General features: G+C 51.0%; 3 protein-coding genes across 3 annotated transcripts; 1 reads left to right on the forward strand and 2 right to left on the reverse strand.

Moving 5' to 3' along the window:
- Positions 1 to 2,314: 2,314 nt before the first annotated feature.
- Positions 2,315 to 3,545, reverse strand: BCR37DRAFT_383701 (uncharacterized protein). Its single transcript, XM_040870102.1, has one exon. The coding sequence runs from the start codon at positions 3,318 to 3,320 to the stop codon at positions 2,457 to 2,459; it is 864 nt and encodes a 287-aa protein (XP_040722535.1). The 5' UTR covers positions 3,321 to 3,545; the 3' UTR covers positions 2,315 to 2,456.
- Positions 3,546 to 8,909: 5,364 nt separating this feature from the next.
- Positions 8,910 to 9,569, forward strand: BCR37DRAFT_383713 (uncharacterized protein). The gene is made up of 5 exons (XM_040870103.1): positions 8,910 to 8,973; positions 9,025 to 9,155; positions 9,208 to 9,244; positions 9,292 to 9,413; positions 9,489 to 9,569. The coding sequence occupies exons 2-4, from the start codon at positions 9,043 to 9,045 to the stop codon at positions 9,397 to 9,399; spliced, it is 258 nt and encodes an 85-aa protein (XP_040722536.1). The 5' UTR covers positions 8,910 to 8,973; positions 9,025 to 9,042; the 3' UTR covers positions 9,400 to 9,413; positions 9,489 to 9,569.
- A 7,518-nt stretch (positions 9,570 to 17,087) lies between these two features.
- BCR37DRAFT_383737 (uncharacterized protein) lies at positions 17,088 to 18,182 on the reverse strand. Its single transcript, XM_040870104.1, has one exon. The coding sequence runs from the start codon at positions 18,051 to 18,053 to the stop codon at positions 17,214 to 17,216; it is 840 nt and encodes a 279-aa protein (XP_040722537.1). The 5' UTR covers positions 18,054 to 18,182; the 3' UTR covers positions 17,088 to 17,213.
- Positions 18,183 to 19,494: the final 1,312 nt, after the last annotated feature.

The raw sequence follows: 19,494 nt of genomic DNA on the forward strand, positions 1-19,494 counted from the left end.
AGCTGGCGATACGACTTGCGCCTGTATAAGCAGAGAAAGCTTGCACAAGTCGAGTGAAGGCATACCAACAGACATGAGAGTGTATCAGCGCAGAGAGACTGCTTGACGAAACAACGAAGCGCTTGCTTGACGTGCTGATGTGTGTGCAGAGCGTGTCAGTACAAGTAGAAAAAGCTTGCGCAAGATGAGAGATGGCGTACCAGCAGCCAGAAGAGTCAATCGTCGCCCAGAGACAGCTTGGCGAGACAAAGAAGCGCTTGCAGCAGGGACAGACTTGCTTAGAAGCTAGTTGTAGGAGTCAGTAAGGTGATGGAGCTTGCACCACGATGCCTGTAGCCAATTACAGCCTGTTGAGGACAATGATGCTGACTGTCTGGGTTGAGGTTTGGGTTGGAAGTCGAGGACCTCGAAGGTTAGGCACCACTGCCGTACCAGCATACTGCAGCTGGCAGCACTCCTTGCAGAGTACGCATCGCTTGATTATAGAGACACTAATTCGACACCTTGCTGTGCCTATTTATCGTTTGCTGTCATTGCCATATCTTCACGCTCAGTCCCGCTTATGGACTTGGCGCCATGATTTTGTTCCCGCCAAGACCACATCTCCACAGTACACAATCCCACACATCCCCTCAATTCACGCGCACTCACTCTCAAACTTATTCGTAGCTATAGGGCAAGGTACTCAAGCTCTCTCTATCGCGCCAGCACCATGACTCTATCTTGGCCGGACACTGACGTGACGGCAACTTCGAACTTCTTTCACGATAGGTACTCTCTGGTTGATGGCACGATCGATCGCAACAAAGCGAAACGTGCGCACTTGTGGCACTTGTGCACGCGCCAAGGCGACTCGACACAAGTTCTATGGTGAACTCAATCCGCTCCCGACTCACGAGACATTATGGTCTTCTGTCTCCCTCGACTTTATACCCAGCTTCCTTTGTCCAACGACTATGACGCCACTCTGGTCGTTCTTGACCTTCTTACCAAGAAAACTCGAGCCAACCCTTGCGTTGAGGTTACTGGTGCATTGACTTTCTCCAAGACTTTCACGAATCGCATTGTCTCTAAACATGGCCTCCCAAAGTCTACGCTCTCTCGCCGTGACCTCATTTTCACGTCCAAGTTGTGGCAGCCACTGCTCCTCCGATTTGATCCACAAGTCTACAGCTTATCACCCAGACTGATGGTCAAACTGAACGTGTCAACTCGATACTCGAACAGTATCTGCGATGTTACATCAACCAAGCCCAAGACAATCGACGTTCCCTTCATTCTCAAGTCAGGTCTGCTACAACAATACTTAACAGGTCACCATTCAGACTTATCCCTCCTTCGCTGAGCGCAGCTGGCACCCTCGCTTCACTGTTCATCTTGGTCCTCCACTATCCCTGCAAGTTATGACATGGCTGCTCGTTTGAAGTCTGTTTACGACGAGCTCAAGGACTACATGGAAGATGCACAAGACAAGCACAAGGAGTGTGCTAGTCGCATCTCTTTGCATTTGGCTCGTCTGGTTAGACGTTACTCACAATTCTTGGGGCTTGGACCTTGTTACTTATCTCACTGCTTTTATCTCTAATTGAATGAGAATGAGAGAACAGTCTCTTTCTGCAGCCTTGATCTTCATGCACCAATTTTGCTCGTTGGCAGGTTCATCGCTATTTATCTCTACTGTTGCCCAGTGTCTTCGATCTGGACTCGCTCTGCTCTGCCTACTTAAGCTTACCCCTCGGCCCAATCGTTACAAAACGCATTGTTGTATGTGCGCGAGCGCATTCATTATCTGGACCGTGCCAGGAAGATACAAAGGTCTACAAGACTACATTCATACAGCTATTGCACTAGCTATGAGTTGACGTGCGCGCATAAACTAGCTTCAACATCTGCGACTGAGTCAAATGTCTTGGTGACAGCTGCAGGCCCTGCTCATGTGCTCATGAACCGAGGATGCGTGGCCCTGGCCTCAAAGAGAAAGAGAGCACTGATAGAGAGCACAATAAACTAGCGCTATAGATATAGTGCACAAGTCCAGTTGCAGCAGGAGGAAGTTGTATCTCACGCTATACTATAAGCTCTCCATCCAAAAGGGGTGTGATTAAACACTTAGTATTTTCCGACCAAGAAGCACATCCCGACAAGGTTCGCGTTCAGATGTTTTGATGTTGGCGATGACTGCTCACATAGATTGTCCTGCGGAGAGATGTCCTGCCAAAGATGTATAGACAACCGTATCAAGTTGAGAGCGCAATTCATTTTCGAATTCTTGCTAAGGAATAGCTTCGCCGGCGACCCGGGCACAGTCTACATACAGGAAACTACACTCTGTAAAGAAATATAGACCAAAAAGTGGACTAAAAGCTTTGTGGCTATAGATGTGAAAACGCTTGCATCGCTGGACTGCCTCTGACAATATATGGGAAGCTCTCTAGGTGTCGATGAAGACTGCCCATCTACCAATATTGTCCTGTTCCCGGCTGTTCGTACCATGGGCGCTGTGGTATCGACTGACAGAAACGTCGCGCGTCCGGGCCGGGTTGTATACATGGGCGAGTATCAAGGACATCATCATAATAAGCGCACTTGGCACCTGGTCGTAGCCGGGAAATCTTCACATCTGGAGGCGGCTTCAGCCAGATATTTGATTGAAGCCTGATGTGTACATCAAGAGCAAAGCAGCTGTAGCGATCAAAAGCTGAGGATGAAACCAACTCCAATCCTAGATTGGGTGACGAATGGATGCGCAATTTGTGGAATCCAACTGACATAGTACACTTGCATACCCACCGGCGCCCGGTGTTGCCCGATTTGGCCGCAATCGAAGTTGATCGTGGTGCTTTCCACATGTTGGCAACATTCCCGACCATTGCACCTGGAAATAGAGGTAAGGTGTTGGACGCCTCGATCGAAGTGATCATGCCCGCCCATGGCATTTTGTCATCAAATTCTGCTGGCATCGAACCCATGCATGAAGAGGTTCCTTCAGCTTCGCCTTCGGCCTCTGCCCCCTTCGATTCTTCCCAATCGTAAGCCCCCAGGCAAATGCAAACATCGGCACCCATATTACAGACGTCTGCAAATTGTCGGTCCCCAATCAAATAGTCCCTTTTATAATGATCAACTGCATTTGAGCAAGCGTTGAGGCAAGCCGAGTCTCCATCCGATCCCTCGGCCTGCATCAGATTATGCAAGGGAAACACCAGTGGCGCACAGTCATCACCGGCAGATGTAGCCGTGGAAACATCATTGCCTATCTCCATAGACGAGGCGAGCTTCATACCTGATGCAAATAGAGTGAGCCATGCGATCCAAATCATACTGTCCTTCTGATAATGATTTGACGAGTCGAAAAGAGCGGCACTGGCAAGCAAGTGCAAGGGTTGAGGAAGGATACAACAGCTGCTCCCCTTCCGGCCTTTATACTCTCAAATCCCTTGCTGAAGATGGTATCCAAAACGCGGCTATGTTTGTCAATTCTCCTGTGCATGCGGCTTACTACTTGATAATATCATTATGTCGTCTAATATAGCCTGCACATTGATGAGCATTTGACTTCAAGCTAGCGACTGAGGTGGGCCACCACCTGAGTGAGAATCGAATGCAATGTAACGAACACGCAGCCTTAAACCTCGCATCCGACTTTCCCGCACCACATGCTCTGGCAACTCATCGCGGCTCTTCTACCTTCCGCCCTTCAACGACGCTTATCACCTCAGCATGTTGCCTATCGTCCCGCGCCTAGCTTCCTCGCTTCCGGCAACGCTCTGTCACGTTGTCCTTACTCGCTCTCTTACTCGTGGACGACGTCTACCACGTCGTCCCTTGTTCTGTCTCTTCCCTATCTTGCAGCTCGGACATCTCCACTGGGCTCATGCAATCTCGCTTCCCCTCTTCTTTCATTGTTCTCCTGCTGAGAGTCGGCTCCCGTGGGCTCCATCCACATCATCGCCATCCGCTCTCATGCTGGTACCTGGTAGACATAAGTAGGCAGCCTTCCGCTGTCTTGTTCCTTAGTTTACAACTAGCTGTGCGGGCCCCCCCCCCCCCCCCCCCCCCCCCCCCCCCCGTTGGGGAGGCGTCAAATTAATAATTTGCTTATTGATATCTACTATGAATTATGTCATTTGAATAACACTTGTGGTATTATACTATTCTGAAGAGTTATCTATCTTTCGTCGCTTTCGGGGCTTGACAGGACCGAAAGAATGGCCTGAGTCTGAGATGAAGTCATCGACGTATTCCACAGGGAGTAGTCTTGCTACTCTGCCATCTCTTCATCTTCAGATTGCGTCGCTGCTAGTTGATCGAGCAGCACTTCAGGATAGACGACGTTCTTTGTCCTGAAGTTTTGATCTGTGTCCTGCAAAGTACACAGATTTTCCACGTTTGTGACTCGCGAGAATGCAACGTAGAGTTGACCATGTCCGAAGCAAGGGAGTCTGAGGTCAACGCCAACGTGCTTTAGACTGTGCCCTTGAGATTTGTTGATAGTCATCGAGAAGGCAAGACGAATTGGGAATTGCTTTCTCGTCAGGACGAAAGAGTACTCTTCTTCGTCACTGTTGAGTTTGAAGCGGAACAGATCAACTTCTTGACCCTTTCGTGTCCCTGTCAACACACGACACTTGATTAGGTATCTGCCAAGCCTTACCACCTCGAGACGGGTGCCATTGCAGAGCCCATCCCTGGGACGTATGTTTCGTATCAGGATGACCGGGATGCCCACTTTCAGACGCAAGCAGCTCGGAGGTAGGGAAGCTGGCTCTAAGGTGCCCAGATATTCCGGATTTGCTTGTGTCGTGAAGAAGGGATCTTGCGATTCTGTCTCGACACTGTCGGCAGCATCGTAGGCCACTTCTTCCCCTTCAAATCGGTCTAAAACCTTCCGGTTGATCGTATGCACTGAACCGTTGTGTGGTGCCAATATGGCGCGTGAAGCGAAGAAGTCGTGATTGTTGCTTGTAGCTTTCAGTGCATGTTGCGGGTAGATTCGTTCGATAAAGGCGTCTTCTTCAACCAAGCGAGCTATGGTTGAAGGTACTTCAATATCACTTTGAGCGTTTGAGCTCAAGTCCGCCAGATATTGTTTCCAATCACGGTTGGCTTGTGTGTCATGCATTCGTTGGTTTTCTGTGAGGTGTAGCACCTTGACATCCGCCCAAAAGTCGGTTATTTGCAGCGTTGCATTGACGATAGTTTCTCGGTCACCATGTCGGACAACTGGCAGTGTTTGTGCCCAGTCCCCACCAAAGACAACAGGAGTACCGCCAAAGAAGAGGTCTGCGTTGTCATGAATATCTCTCAAGGTGTGATCCACCGCCAAGACGTCGTGCTTATTCTGGACAGGTGCTTCATCCCAGATGATTAGCTTGACCTGTCGCAGGAGTTCGGCTGTTTCGGAGCGTTTCCCAATGCGGCATGTCGACCCTGGCCCTGATTTCAACGGTATGCGGAACCGTGAGTGCGCTGTGGTGCCGCCCGGTAGCAGGATTCCCGCAATGCCGGAGGATGCAACGCAGAGCACGATTTCACCTTTTGACCGGTAATGACATGCAAGCGTCTCATAGAGGAAAGTCTTGCCGGTTCCAGCTGGACCGGTGACGAAGAAACTCAGGCAACTTTTGTTGTCGATGCTTTCAGTGATGCAAGTGTATGCATACTGCTGGCCTTCATTCAAGTGCTGCAGCCTGGTCGCCAATAGACGTGCTTGCTCATCACAATCGTAGTTCAGTTGCTCTGCTATCAGAGGATTGCCGGCTGACTGACTTTCCCAAGCAAACTGATAGTTTGGTAGATTGAATTTCTCCAAGGTCTCCTCGTTTTGCTGCAACTCTCTGGAGATCAAATACAATCCATAGTCAAGGTGTGGGTTCTCAAGATCTTCAGGATAGATAATGTGTCGCTGCATGTACCGCGGCAGATCGTCACATAGATCTTCCTTGAACCGTTCCCAAACAGCCAGAGGATGCGGCATCTCGTTATGTAGCAGTGCTGTGATGAATAGTGAGCGCATCTTCTTGCCAGTTGCCCACGTTTTCGCCTCCTCGAAGGCATGCATGAGTTCTTCATCAGAGTCCAGCAGGCCACGTGCCAGACAGGCCTCTCTGAAAGTGCCGTAGATGATTCCATCGTATGTACGTAAATCCACATACGCTGTTGGCCCTCTCACTTTCGTCAGCAACAAACGCAAAAAGTATGGTTCCCCGGCGCCGAACGGGATGTGCACCAAGCGCGACACCGGTTTGCCCTGTTTTCTTTTTTGCCATTTTGAAGGCTTCTGTTTATCATCCCACACGAAATGTTGGGGGAATTCATGGTACAACAGGTGTCTGGCATCCTCATGCTGAGCGTTGTAGTCAAAGAAAGCCAATAATTTCGTCCGCTTGGTTGCTATGATCCCTTCGAGTTGCTCGCGGGTGACGTTGTCTGGGAAACTGATGGGTTGTTCGTTTTCCAGATGCAGCGTGAGTTGTTCGACAGCGGGAAAGCCATAGTGTATGGGAAACTCCAATATTCGGCAGGCTGCATGCCACGGTCCAACATACCGCCCTTGCACATGAAGAGCTACCTCATCCACTCTGGAAGTGTCAGTGATCTCCAAGGTGGCTCGATCGGCGCCTTTGTAGATGTATTTGTGGATGTACTTGCATGCAAGTGCAGAGCCACACACTTCCACATTGAGGTGGCAGTTGTACGTGAGGAGCAGCCATGGGCAGTATGGCACGATCCACTGATTCGACAGCTTGTGAGAGACACCTCTCACTGTCTTCACAATGTAGCGGCCATCGTCCCGACGGCGGTAGTGCGGGTAGCCATCACCGAGTATTGCGGTGCTCTCAGAAAATGGTTTGGGGTACCCTTTGCTGCATGTCATTCTACCATGCTTGTCGCGCTGCATGCATGGAGCATGGGGGTTCAAATCACCGCACGGTCCATGAACCATGCACCGAGACACGATTTCCAGAAGTCTGTCATAATACGGCGACGATGGGTCGGGTATTTCTGCTGAGATGAACTCATCAATGGTGTATGGGTCATCAAATCGAATGTCCGGACCAAGAAACAGGAGTGTATGGCAATGCGGTAGACCCCGCTTCTGAAATTCTACCGTTTGGACCATACCTTGGTAGTTTTTCTTGCCAAAGATTTTGGTCAAGTTGTTGACCAAACTCCTCCTCTTAGACTCAAAGACCCTAGCGCCCAACATGGGGTCGTCGTCCGAGGACACACCTGGATCAAGATTCCTAGCAATGTCTTCCCCATTCGCATCGAGAGTCATCGTAATGAATAACTTGGGAGGTCCAAGCGCCCGTACCAAGGCGATAGAGTCATGATACAATTTGCTCATGTGCCGGTCGCTTCCTGTGTGAGAAGCTGGTAAGATGATGCGACGACCGACCGTGGAAAGATCACGATCGCCTACAGTCAGAGCATCCCGGATTCCAGAGTACAGTTCTGCACGCAGCATGTGTTGTCGATTCGCAACCAGTTGGAGGCGATTGTCCTCAATCGAGCAGAACGCATCCACAACGAACCGCTGGCACAGCCTACCGTAGTGCGACAGAGGTGGAAGATCGTGACCTGCTGGAGTACGCTGTCGCGAGAAGAGGAACCATCGGTAGAATTCTTGTTGGGAGACGGTTTTTTCCAATTGCCTCATGGGGTTTTCGACATCCCTTCGACGCAAATCGAAGTGCCAACCCGGCTCTCCGTATGGGAAGATCAAAGGAAAAGCCAGTGGCAGGTATGCGACATGACACGGGTCGACATGTCGTTTGCGGTCTTTCAGTCCTCCATCTTCATTGCGTTCGTGAAGGATGATGCTTTTTTGATTGAGGCGGCCGCTGTCCGGGAGAATTGCTGCGACCTCATTGACGACTGGTAAATTGTACCGTCGACGATCCCTTCCTTCTTCCATGACCAGTCTCAAATCTGGTGTGGTGAGACTGAGACGAAGTTGTTCCGTTTCATGTTCACGAAGCCACTGCTCAACGACCTCATGCGCTGTTTGGTACGCGGCGATGAATGGGTTTTGACACTCTTGAAGCGTTTTACTCAACAGTGTCAACAAATCCTTACGCAGCTTACCGTTCTTATTTGTCTGAGAATAGTCAAAACGTGCCGCAGTTGCGCCTTCAGGGTCATATAGGTACAGCTGAGCGAAAGCAGCATTTTTTGCATTGGCTGGCTTGAAGAGCGCAGCATGCAGATGAGCCAATTGACCCTTCACAACGAATGGGATCGGGCCTCCTCCATCAGCTGGGAGTCGATCATCTTTCGTGTAAACCATAGATGTAAATGCCATTGCGTTGTTATACCCCGTAATGTTGTTCTTGAAGTGCTTCGAGATCGTATCTCCTCCGTGTAGCAGGCGTTCGAGTGGTGCCGGCGGTCCTTTGACTCGTCGTGGCTGCACCTGGCCGTAGTGGCAACAGCTTAGGTAGATGCCGGTACCATTGGATGTATCCTCCTCCTCGAAGTGGAGGGCACCGCAATGAGTACATTGTCTGTCGCGCAACCCAATGGAGTGGACCTCCGGTACATAGTCTGCATCGATTCCCATGCGAGACACTGACCCTGCACATTCAAGAACGCTTGCCGGTACATGGGATGGCAAATTCGCTCTGACTCTTGCTGTTGCCCTGGCACGCTGTCTGTTACGTGTTAACCTCTGTGCAGCATGTTAGCAAGCAATTGACCAATGCACCATCTCCGTCTTACCTCTCGACACGTGTGGCATCGGGCGAACGGTCGACGACCTGTAACATCGACGAATTCCCTCTCAGGCTTTTCCAACTTGCATAACGTGCAAGTCTTAGACGCTGAGTTAGGTCGGGCAAGGACCTGTCGCTGAGCTTTTCAATGACGTTAGCATTTCTGTGATAGTGAATGCATAAAACTCTTACAGCTCTGCGCTCCTCCAATGCCACGTCGTGCAGCTCTGGCACGCTGCTGGTTTGTAGCAATTCTCTGGATGGTGTCAGCAATGTCGATACGATCAAGGCAGTAGCACTCGCTTACAGATCGGCACGTGCGACAATGGGCGAACGATTGGCGACCCGTGGCGCCCAGGAACTCGTCACTCGGCATCTGCTGTTGGCAGGCAGTGCATGTCTTGTCGGCGATGTCTATCCTGCTTTCGGGTTGGCGAGCTGCCAAGATATTAGCAAACCTTGCAGGACTACTCTCAAGGGCGCTTCATACCTCGAGTCCTAGAGCGCTGCTTGTTCCTGGCCGTTCGCTGAGCACTTGTGAGCAAAGACCTTCTACTCAAGAGTCTTGACTTACCGATCGGCATGCGCGACAGTTCTCGAGATGTTGACGTCCAGTCGCACTCAGAAATTCTTCAAGGGGTTTCTGCTGGCTACAGAGCGCGCATCTCCTCAAAACTACTGAACTACTCTGTTGATCTTCAAAGGCATCATTAGCATCAAAATACGAAAAAAAGAACGCTCAGAGGAAGGTCAATTTGCGGGAATTCATACCCATGGATGCTGCGGCGCAGGGTCTCACAGACAGACTATGGCCTTCAAAGCCGAAAAGAAAAGGGAGAGAAAGAGTCGGAGCCGCTAGCTGGGTTTTGAGGGTTTCAAAAGGCAAGACTCTCTCGACCAAGGGGGGAAAGCCCAGAGTGCTTGTATCGCAGCGGTCTCTTGGGCTTGTGGCAACTTGCGGTGCTCTATAGCACGGCGCCCGTAGGGTTAGGCAGCCGCCGCGTTTTCCATCGAGTTCCATCGAGTTCCACCAATGGGATTTTTTGTTCCTGTGCGCCTCGCTTAACACTTCCTAAAAGGTGTCAATGTCACTGTCACTGTCGCTTTTGAGGAAAATCCAATAATTAGATAGATAGATAGATAGATAGAAGATTTCTATTCTTGTCCCCTACATCTCGCCCAAGTCCTGTCTTCAGCACAAGCATTCGTCCTGTCCTGTTCGCCCTTCGTCACACTTTGTAAACTCAACAAAGCTTGTACAGGCACTCCAGTATGTCGTCAGTCCCCGACGTACCTTCCGCCCAGTCTGATGTGCCTTCGCCTCAGGCCGACGGGCTCCCCTCTCGCGAAGCTCTTCTCGCTATGCAAGAGACCATGATGCAGCGCATTGCACAGCTCGAGGCCTTCGCCGCAGCTGCTACCGCCTCAGCAGCCGCCTCACCACCCGTCCCTGCACCCACACCAGCAGCCAACTGGGCCAAGACTGCCGTCAAGATCGCGGACCCTAAACCCTTCGACGCCGATCTTCTTGGTCAAGACGTGCGCAACTTCGCCGCATCCTGTCGCCTCAAGATGCAGGCCTGCCCTTACCTCTTCCCAAATGAGGGCATAGCCATCGCCTGGATTCTCCAACTCCTCCAAGGCGATGCGGCGAAGTGGCGCGACGCGCGTGCAGTGGCGGACCCCACAACTGGCCTCATCTCGTTTCCTGGACTGCCAGATGCCAATGCAGTTCTCGACGCCCTCATCCAGTCCTTTGCAGTCCGCGATCCCGTGTCAGATTCAAAGAAGCAGCTCGCCACCCTCAAGCAAGGAAAGGAGACCTCCGTCAGCGTCCACCTGGCCGAGTTCGAGCGTCTCACTCTGGTCTTGAATATCACTGAGGAGACCAAGTGCGACATGCTTCTCGGCACACTCAACGAGAAGTTCGCCGAGGCCCTCTTCAAGCTCGACGAGGTGGTCGACAACAACTACGCGGCCTTAGCGCAGCAGGTTGTCAAGGTGGAGTCGCGTATCCAGAAGCGCGAGAATCTCGCAAGGCGCTTGAACAATTCCACTGCGGACCTCGCCAGAGTCGCAAAACGCGACCACCCCTATCAACCTCTGCAGCAGCGCCTTCGCCCTGTTGCCTCGACGTCGCAGGCGCCTCAGCCGATGGAAATCGACTCCGCCACATTCCGGCCCTTGACTCCCGCTCAGAGGCGAGCGCGAAAAGAACAACGCATCCGGGACGACCTTTGCGTTTACTGTGGTGGAGCGGGTCACTACCAAGACAAGTGCCCAAAGAAGCATCGGCAGTCCCCAAATGGACCCGGCAGGAACCAGTAGGGCACTCCTGGGACCGGGCCATTCAGGACCCTCACGCGCCTTCGCTTTTGTCTGTTGTAGACGATAGCGCAAATCTCTGTCTTTTCTCCATCTCTCTGCCTCCTCTCTCGTCTCATCCGCAAAGTGTCTTGCCTGTTACCATCTCCCATGGTGATAGTTCCCTTGACACGTTTGCCCTCCTAGATTCCGGTGCAACAAGTTGCTTCATCAGCGCAGCTTGTGTGGCCCGAGGCCGATTCCCAACCGTGACCCTTGACAGCGCAATCCCGCTGAAAGGCTTTACGGGCAAGGAACTCGAGTCTGCCTCTCAATTCACGTCTCCCCTTCGCATGACCATTGGTAACCACCAAGAATGCCACCACTTCGTCGTTGCTGAGCTCTCCGGCTACGATCTCATTCTTGGCACCACTTGGCTTGCGAAGCACAATCCTGTTATCGACTGGTCTGCGTCCACAGTCCAGTTCCCGGCCTCGTGCAAGGCGCACATCAATCAATCGCCTGTCCAACACGATGCCGCTCCTCCAGTCAATGCCAACGTCATGCAGATCCACATGGTGTCGCTCAAGTCTTTCGCCCGGCTAGCAAAAACTCACGATGTTCTCCACATCGAACTCGCCGACATCTATTCCGACGTCGAGCCAGACCTGCTACGCGCGATACCGGACAAATATCACGTCCTCCTCCGCATCTTCTCGAAGATTCAGGCTGCCCGCCTTCCCGATAATGCTGCTTACGATCACAAGATTCCTTTGTTCCCGAGCACCTCGCCTCCTTCGACGGCGCTTTATCCCATGAGTGCAGAGGAACTGAAAATCCTCAAGGAATACTTGGACGAACAGCTCAAGCTCGGCAATATCTCTGTTTCCGAAAGTCCAGCTGGCGCATCTGCCCTTTTTGTCAAAAAGAAGGACGGGTCTCTGCGTCTCTGTATCGACTATCGCGGCCTCAATGCCATCACCGTCAAGAATCGGGCTCCTCTTCCTCTCATCTCTGAAACCTTGGATCAATTGCACCATGCAAAGATTTTCACCAAGCTTGACCTCCGCGGCGCATACAACTTACTGCGTATTGCGCCGGGAGATGAATGGAAGACCGCATTCAAGACTCGTTACGGGCACTACGAGTACAACGTTATGCCTTTTGGACTTACCAACGCTCCCGCTTCTTTCCAGACGTTGATGAACACTGTGCTTCAACCTTTCCTCGACAAATTCGCCGTCTGCTATCTTGATGACATCCTCATCTACTCCCAAACGCAGGACGAGCACACTGAACATGTTCTATCAGTTCTCAAGGTTCTCGACGAGCACAATCTCTTCGTCAAAGCGGAAAAATGCGTCTTCGACGTCGACACGGTCGAATTTCTTGGTTATGTCGTGTCTCCCACCGGCATTGCAATGGACCCCGTCAAGGTCAACGCCATCATCAATTGGCCTCAACCAAAGTCAGTCCACGACGTCCAAGTGTTTTGTGGTTTCGCCAACTACTACCGTCGCTTCATCTCCAACTACAGCAAGATTGTCAAGCCGCTCTACGCTCTCACAAGCAAGGCGACCAAAGTGTTCCTTTGGAACGATCAAGCTACCGCGGCATTCACTCAGCTCAAATCATTGTTTTCTTCTGCCCCTATCCTCGTTCATTTCGACGCAGACAAGCCAGTGGTCATTGAGACTGACGCCAGCGACTTTGCACTTGGCTGTGTCATGTCCCAAGCCGATACAAACGGGATCCTTCGACCCGTGGCTTTCCACAGCCGCACCTTCTCGCCTCCAGAAAGCAACTACCCAATCTACGACAAGGAGTTGTTGGCAATTCTTGATTGCTTCAAAGCATGGCGCCACTATCTGGAGGGCTCTGCACATGCCATCACTGTCTTCACCGACCACAAGAATTTGGAGTACTTCAACACGAACCGACTTCTCAGTTCACGTCAAGTACGCTGGTCCCTCTTCATGTCCAGGTTCAACTACAACATCGTCTATCGACCTGGTGCTCAACAAGGCAAACCTGATGCACTAAGCCGTCGCGAGGACCTCCGGCCTTCCGAGGGGGATCGCAAATCAACTCGCACGATGACTTTCTTCAAGCCAGGTCAATTGTCACTTGCTCCTGTTACTCTTCGGACTTCGCCAACTTCAAGGCAAGTCACCTCTGTGTCGTCTGCTCCCAATTTCCCAGACAACGACTTCCGCGCTCGCATCATTGCCGCGTATTCCGCTGATCCACTGGTGCAAGACGCTCTCGAAGCACTTCAGCAGCCTTCTTTGACGTCAAGCCGTCCATCTTCTCCGACGCCAAGTCGTTCCTCCTCGCCAGCACCTTCTGATGCATCCCATCTCACTGCTGACCAGCCTTTTTCTCTCGACAACGGTCTTCTCTTCTACAAAGATCGTGTGTACGTCCCATCTGATGCTCCTCTGAAGCTGGCTATTCTCCAGCAACATCATGACTCGCCTATCTCCGGTCATTGGGGTGTCGCCAAGACTCTCGACCTTGTCTCTCGGCAGTACTATTGGCCGTCAATGCGGGCTTACATCCACGATTACGTCGCAACTTGCGATACGTGTGCTCGCGCCAAGGTCTCGCGCCACAAGCCTTATGGCCTGCTCCAGCCTCTGCCTGTTCCAGAGACTCCATGGTCCTCTATCTCGCTAGACTTCATCGTCAAGCTTCCACCTTCGGACTCTTTCGATTCTATTCTTGTTGTCGTCGATCGCCTCACCAAAATGGCTCACTTCATTCCTTACCATGAGGCCACAGACGCAGCAGGCTTCGCAGCATTGTTCATGGACAGAATCTTCACTCACCATGGCATGCCACTCGATATTGTCTCCGATCGTGGCTCTGTCTTCGTCTCCTCGTTCTGGAAAGCGTTCCTTGGTCACTTCGACCCTGCTGTCAAAGCACATCTGTCTACTGCCTATCACCCTCAAACAGATGGTCAGACAGAGCGAACAAATTCCACTCTCGAACAATACCTTCGGTGCTTCACCAACGCCGATCAAGACAATTGGGTCAAGCTCTTGCCAAGAGCCGAATTTGCCTACAACAACTCGGTTCATGCGTCCATCAAGACAACACCCTTCTTTGCCAATTATTCTTACCATCCTCGGTCTGGTCTACGCTTCGATGCCACTACCGATTCTCGCAATGCTACTAGCTACGACATGTCTCAACGTCTCAAGCTTGTTCAACAAGAACTCAAGGATCATCTCAAAGACGCTCAAGCTGCTCAAAAGGCCTTCGCTGATCGTCATCGTCTTGAAGCTCCTCCCTTCGAGCTCGGCCAGAAAGTCTGGCTCAACGCCAAGAACGTCCAAGCATTGCAGAAACAAGGCAAATTCTCACACAAGAACCTCGGTCCTTTTCCCATTACCGACACAATTCACGACCGAGCCTTCCAACTCCGTCTTCCTGCCTCGATGCGAATACACAATGTGTTCCACCCTAGCCTCTTGTCTCCTCATCAATCACCAGAGCCCCTCGGCAAGGCCTACCTGGAGCGACCTCAAGAAGCTCCCGAGCCTATCGTCGTCGGCAACAGCCTGGAATGGACCTACGATGAGATCATGGCTATCCAACCACGCGGTAGCGGCTTCCAATACAAAATCCACTACGAAGGCTTCCCACACGATGAGGACGAGTGGATCCCTGCTCGAGAGGCCTACCAGAATGCTCCGATTCTTGTTCACGACTTCCATCTCCGCAACCCCGATGCTGCTGTCCCATCCTACGTCAAGCTACCCACTCGACCAAGTACGCTTCGAGACGCAGCGCCTGGAGGAGGAGGTTCTGTAACGAACACGCAGCCTTAAACCTCGCATCCGACTTTCCCGCACCACATGCTCTGGCAACTCATCGCGGCTCTTCTACCTTCCGCCCTTCAACGACGCTTATCACCTCAGCATGTTGCCTATCGTCCCGCGCCTAGCTTCCTCGCTTCCGGCAACGCTCTGTCACGTTGTCCTTACTCGCTCTCTTACTCGTGGACGACGTCTACCACGTCGTCCCTTGTTCTGTCTCTTCCCTATCTTGCAGCTCGGACATCTCCACTGGGCTCATGCAATCTCGCTTCCCCTCTTCTTTCATTGTTCTCCTGCTGAGAGTCGGCTCCCGTGGGCTCCATCCACATCATCGCCATCCGCTCTCATGCTGGTACCTGGTAGACATAAGTAGGCAGCCTTCCGCTGTCTTGTTCCTTAGTTTACAATTTCTATTCTTGTCCCCTACATCTCGCCCAAGTCCTGTCTTCAGCACAAGCATTCGTCCTGTCCTGTTCGCCCTTCGTCACATGCAACAGCGTAGGCGAGATGTATAAAGCCACCTGCAACTATTTGTTTCGTTGACTTGGCATGATCTGGCATGGTCCATCTCAGGATGTTGGCCGTGGATTCAGGTCCATCCATAGCCGCATGGTGCGACTTGTTTGCTGAAGTGTTCAATTTCTTTCATGCACCATGTGCATGCACACGACCTTGCGTGGAAATTGGCTGATCATGACTGCCATGTGTCGCTGATCAAACTTCAAATCCGCAGAACCTATGGATGCTTGCAATTGCAATTGAACATGGCGAGCTCACGTCGTGTGAAATTCAAGGTCCTACAGACACTCATCGGATGATCATTTGTCTGTTGGTGATGTTCCTTTTGTGAGGCCGCAGGATTACTAAGCCACGCCACGACGCGCAAACCGCGCCTCAAGCAGAAGTACCACCTGGTGACTGCAAGCGCACCGTATGCAGTCCTCTGCGAAGCACCTTGGACGCGGCAAGACTCTGAAGGATTGCCGAAACAGAGACATCAGCAGATACGTGGCGCACAGCACTGGCCAATGACTGGGTTTCTGCACACGATCGCGAGGATACTAGAGCGCGCTTCTAGGCAGATGTTGATAGCAAGGACAGAGACTTATCGATGACCAGCGAATCAGTTATGTCTTCGTCACAACCAGGATGACTGCACAATCGAAGCGCCGTGCAAACACCGACAGGCATAGGAGGGCATAGATCTGCTCCAGGTGACAAGAGTGCTCTGTGTATGACCTTCTGACATCAGGTATCAATCAACCTCAGATCCACTCGAGCTTCAGAAGCAGCAGCTCCCCCTCATCGCAGTTGAGCATCACAGCACTCGTCTACCGATGCTGCTGCATTGCAGGAACCTCTTGTGCCCACGACGCCATAATCAGTCATCCACAAATGGATCTTGGAGACAGTGTCATTCAATCTGCTTAAGATACGCTGATATAACCACCACGCTTGCGACACTTACTGACAACGATACCTACAGGCCGCTCAAGCTACATCAATTGAGCAAAGTCATACTCGAATGGCTACAGTAGCAGCTCTCCCTCATCCCAGCTGAGACTCACAGCACTCGGCCACCGCTGCTGCTGCATTTCAAGGACATCTTGTGCCCACGGCGCCATAAGCAGTCATCTACAGCTGGACATTGGAGACAGTGTCCTTCAGTCTGCTTGCAGAAGGCTGTAATCTGCTGTGATCACCATCACGCTTGCGGCATCTGTTGACAAGAATACCTACAGGCCGCTCATGCTACACAGCCAAATTCAAATGCAAGATGCCGCAGGATCTCGATAAGAGCAGGAACATTTCTTCAGCAGCATAAAGTTTGTGAGGTCAGGTGAGCATGCTCAAACTCAACAACAACAAGTAAACGGCTATAGCGAAGCGCAATGCCTCCTTCTGGGCCGAATTGAACTTGACCTGACTTGACGACAATGATACTTGTCGACTTAAGACTTGTTGCCGTCCGCCAGTGGGTAATCGTCATTCCCTGCTTATAACTCGTGGCACAATTGTTGACTTTTGAACAACCAACCACGCGTGATAGACACCCGGCCATCCATCGAGAGTGGTTCATTAGTGGAATCTCCTCTCGGATCCATATAGATGCTAAAACATCGTATTGTATATGCATATACAAATGTAGATACCCTGCAGCTGATCAAGACTACTCTTGGCATATAGGCTTAGACACAAAGTGCACAAATCAAGACAGGAAAATGCGAAGTGAAAATGAGCATATGATTAAATTGGGTGGTAGCTAAAAAAGCTCGACAGCGAAAAGTTGATTCTGTTCAGAAAAGAGGTTGCAATAAGATCCAGCAACTTTGAGTATGGAGATCTTCCGAATGAAAGGAAAGACTTAGCTGTAGGCCGTTGGAATTTCCAAATTGATTGACGATGGATACAATTTGCACTGTGGGAGCAACACACCGGAACAAAAACGCTGATCGTTGATGGGGTTGTTACACGGGAATATTGGCAGTCCAGACATTGAATCGAGAGGTTGAAGCGATTGCCAGCTATCGATTTCGTGTCTTTTTGCTATTGCGCTAGGTCCACAGGTACCTTCAGCTTCGTCCAGCTGCGACCCTAAGTTGAAGCCCTGAATGCGCATTTTGAGGTATTGAACTTGCATGAAACATTGGCACTGTATTGATTGTAGCTGTTGCTTGGACTTGGCTTTGTTTGAGATGCGCAATTTTGCTCGATCGAGCATTCCAACTGTGATGGGATTTGCGTTAGTCATTCTACCGGGATCAGTGACATGATAGGCCCAATATGGAATGCCATATGGCATGAATCCCAAGAAAGAAGGACCTGCGATATTATCAATGCCAGGTTCTTCAGCCTTTGGTGTTTCTTCAGCCATCTGTGAATGGTAAGCCCCATTCACACAATAGCAGATGTTTTCACCAGCATGACAAATGTCTGCGCTGGAATGAGCTGAAACACGAGAATCGTGATAGCGGGCCATTTCGGTCTCGCATTTCTCGGCACAAGTGTCCTGTGCAAATTGACCTTGAAGTTGCCCAGCTTTGTAGACGCCTTGATGATGGATCATCTTGCGAAGCGTAAGCGTTGGTTGAACACAAGTATTGATTTGTGTTCCTTTTGTGAGCCCATCCATAGCTATAGCCAATGTCCAAAAACCCATGACAAAGAGTATGGGACAGACCATTGTCTTGAGATGGTGTATCATAGCTTGAACTGGTAACCGATTGGTTGATTTGAAAAGACAGCGGTGACAACTGCAATATACTCTTTCAAGAGGCCTGCAGGACTTAAATTTTTCACGGCAGGCCGCACGTGAAAGCTCGTGATTGATCCCCTTTGATGAATGCATGGTGCTTTCGATTTCTGTGCACATGTAATTTTGCAACTATTTTTGTGCACGTTTCTGTCGACTCCTTAGCGTAGCAAAGGGTAGCAGTATGAAACATGCATACGACATCGGATTGTTATCATGAAGAATGAGCAATTTTGAAGATTTGAATTCGTAGCCCGTTGCAGCTGTAACTGTCGATTGACTTACAACTGTCATAGAGCATTCCTTTGTCCGCTAATGATCAATCACACATCATCTAGCTCGTCTATAGCTCTCATTTCTACCTCCGCGAAATGAAATGGGTCATCGTATGCACTGTGGCCACGTTGCGTGGTCATTTGTAACATTATTTTTTGTCGATCTCCCAGTTCTGTCTGCCACCTTGCATGGTTGCGTCGTCCAGAAGGACTGCACAGCTGCAGCTGCAAGTAGTCGCGGCCGCACATGACAAACAGAACTATGGCGTGATTGACGGCGCGAGTCAAGGAACTGAACATAATCGAGATTGGCGGATATGCGAGGCTGTAGTCGTAGGTGATAGACACAGGCACGCAGGGCAGCTGCAGATAAGACTTGATTCGAATAGGGGACAAGAGTATAGCACTCTTGCCAGCTAAGACTAAACTAAAGGTCACGTGCATGAGCGCTGACGTGGCAGAGAGATAACAGCGGAAGCAAGTGATCAGGGGATGCACTTGAATTCCTAACACTCCCTCTATCTCGATAAAGCGAAGTGCTTAGACGAGGCCGAGAAGCAGTCGTTGCGTCTCCAATGCAGGACGTGGAAGGAGCTTGGTAAGGAGATCGGCTTTTTGCAGTTTTGTGCCGACGTAGTGTAGCTTGATCTTGCCTTGCTCAATCAGGGATCGAGTGTGATGGTACTTCACTTCGATGTGCTTACTCTTGGCGTGAAACACAGGATTGTGTGCCAACTTCAGCGCAGCCTGATTGTCCCCAAATAAATTGATGGAACCGTCGGAGTTGAGCACATTGCTGATCTTGATGCCGAGCATGAGCTCGCGCAGCCAGAGAGCCTCTTTTGACGCGTTGGAGAGGCCAATATATTCGGCTTCCATGGTCGATGTGGCAACAATGTTTTGGCGCTTTGACTGCCAGGTGATTGCAGCTCCCCCAAGCATGAACACATAGCCAGATGTGCTCTTCCTTGTATCCAGGCACCCTGAGTAGTCAGAGTCAGAGTACCCAGCAAACTCGTCGTTTCCGTCGTATCGCAGTCGCAAATTGCGAGTCGTGAACAGGTACGCGAGGACGCCACGAGCCAACTTCATGTGAGAAGTAGTCGGCTTGGCAGAGA

This window comes from Protomyces lactucae-debilis, assembly GCF_002105105.1.
Source record: "Protomyces lactucae-debilis strain 12-1054 chromosome Unknown BCR37scaffold_24, whole genome shotgun sequence".
Taxonomy (NCBI): Eukaryota; Fungi; Ascomycota; class Taphrinomycetes; order Taphrinales; family Protomycetaceae; genus Protomyces; species Protomyces lactucae-debilis.

Coding starts and splice junctions, on each gene's coding strand:
- BCR37DRAFT_383701 (XM_040870102.1), bottom strand. CDS start 3,320: ATGATTTGGATCGCATGGCTCACTCTATTTGCATCAGGTATGAAGCTC.
- BCR37DRAFT_383713 (XM_040870103.1), top strand. CDS start 9,043: ATGGGCGAACGATTGGCGACCCGTGGCGCCCAGGAACTCGTCACTCGG. Junction 9,156..9,207: donor CCTGCTTTCGGGTTGGCGAG/CTGCCAAGATAT, acceptor GGCGCTTCATAC/CTCGAGTCCTAGAGCGCTGC. Junction 9,245..9,291: donor TGCTTGTTCCTGGCCGTTCG/CTGAGCACTTGT, acceptor GTCTTGACTTAC/CGATCGGCATGCGCGACAGT.
- BCR37DRAFT_383737 (XM_040870104.1), bottom strand. CDS start 18,053: ATGATACACCATCTCAAGACAATGGTCTGTCCCATACTCTTTGTCATG.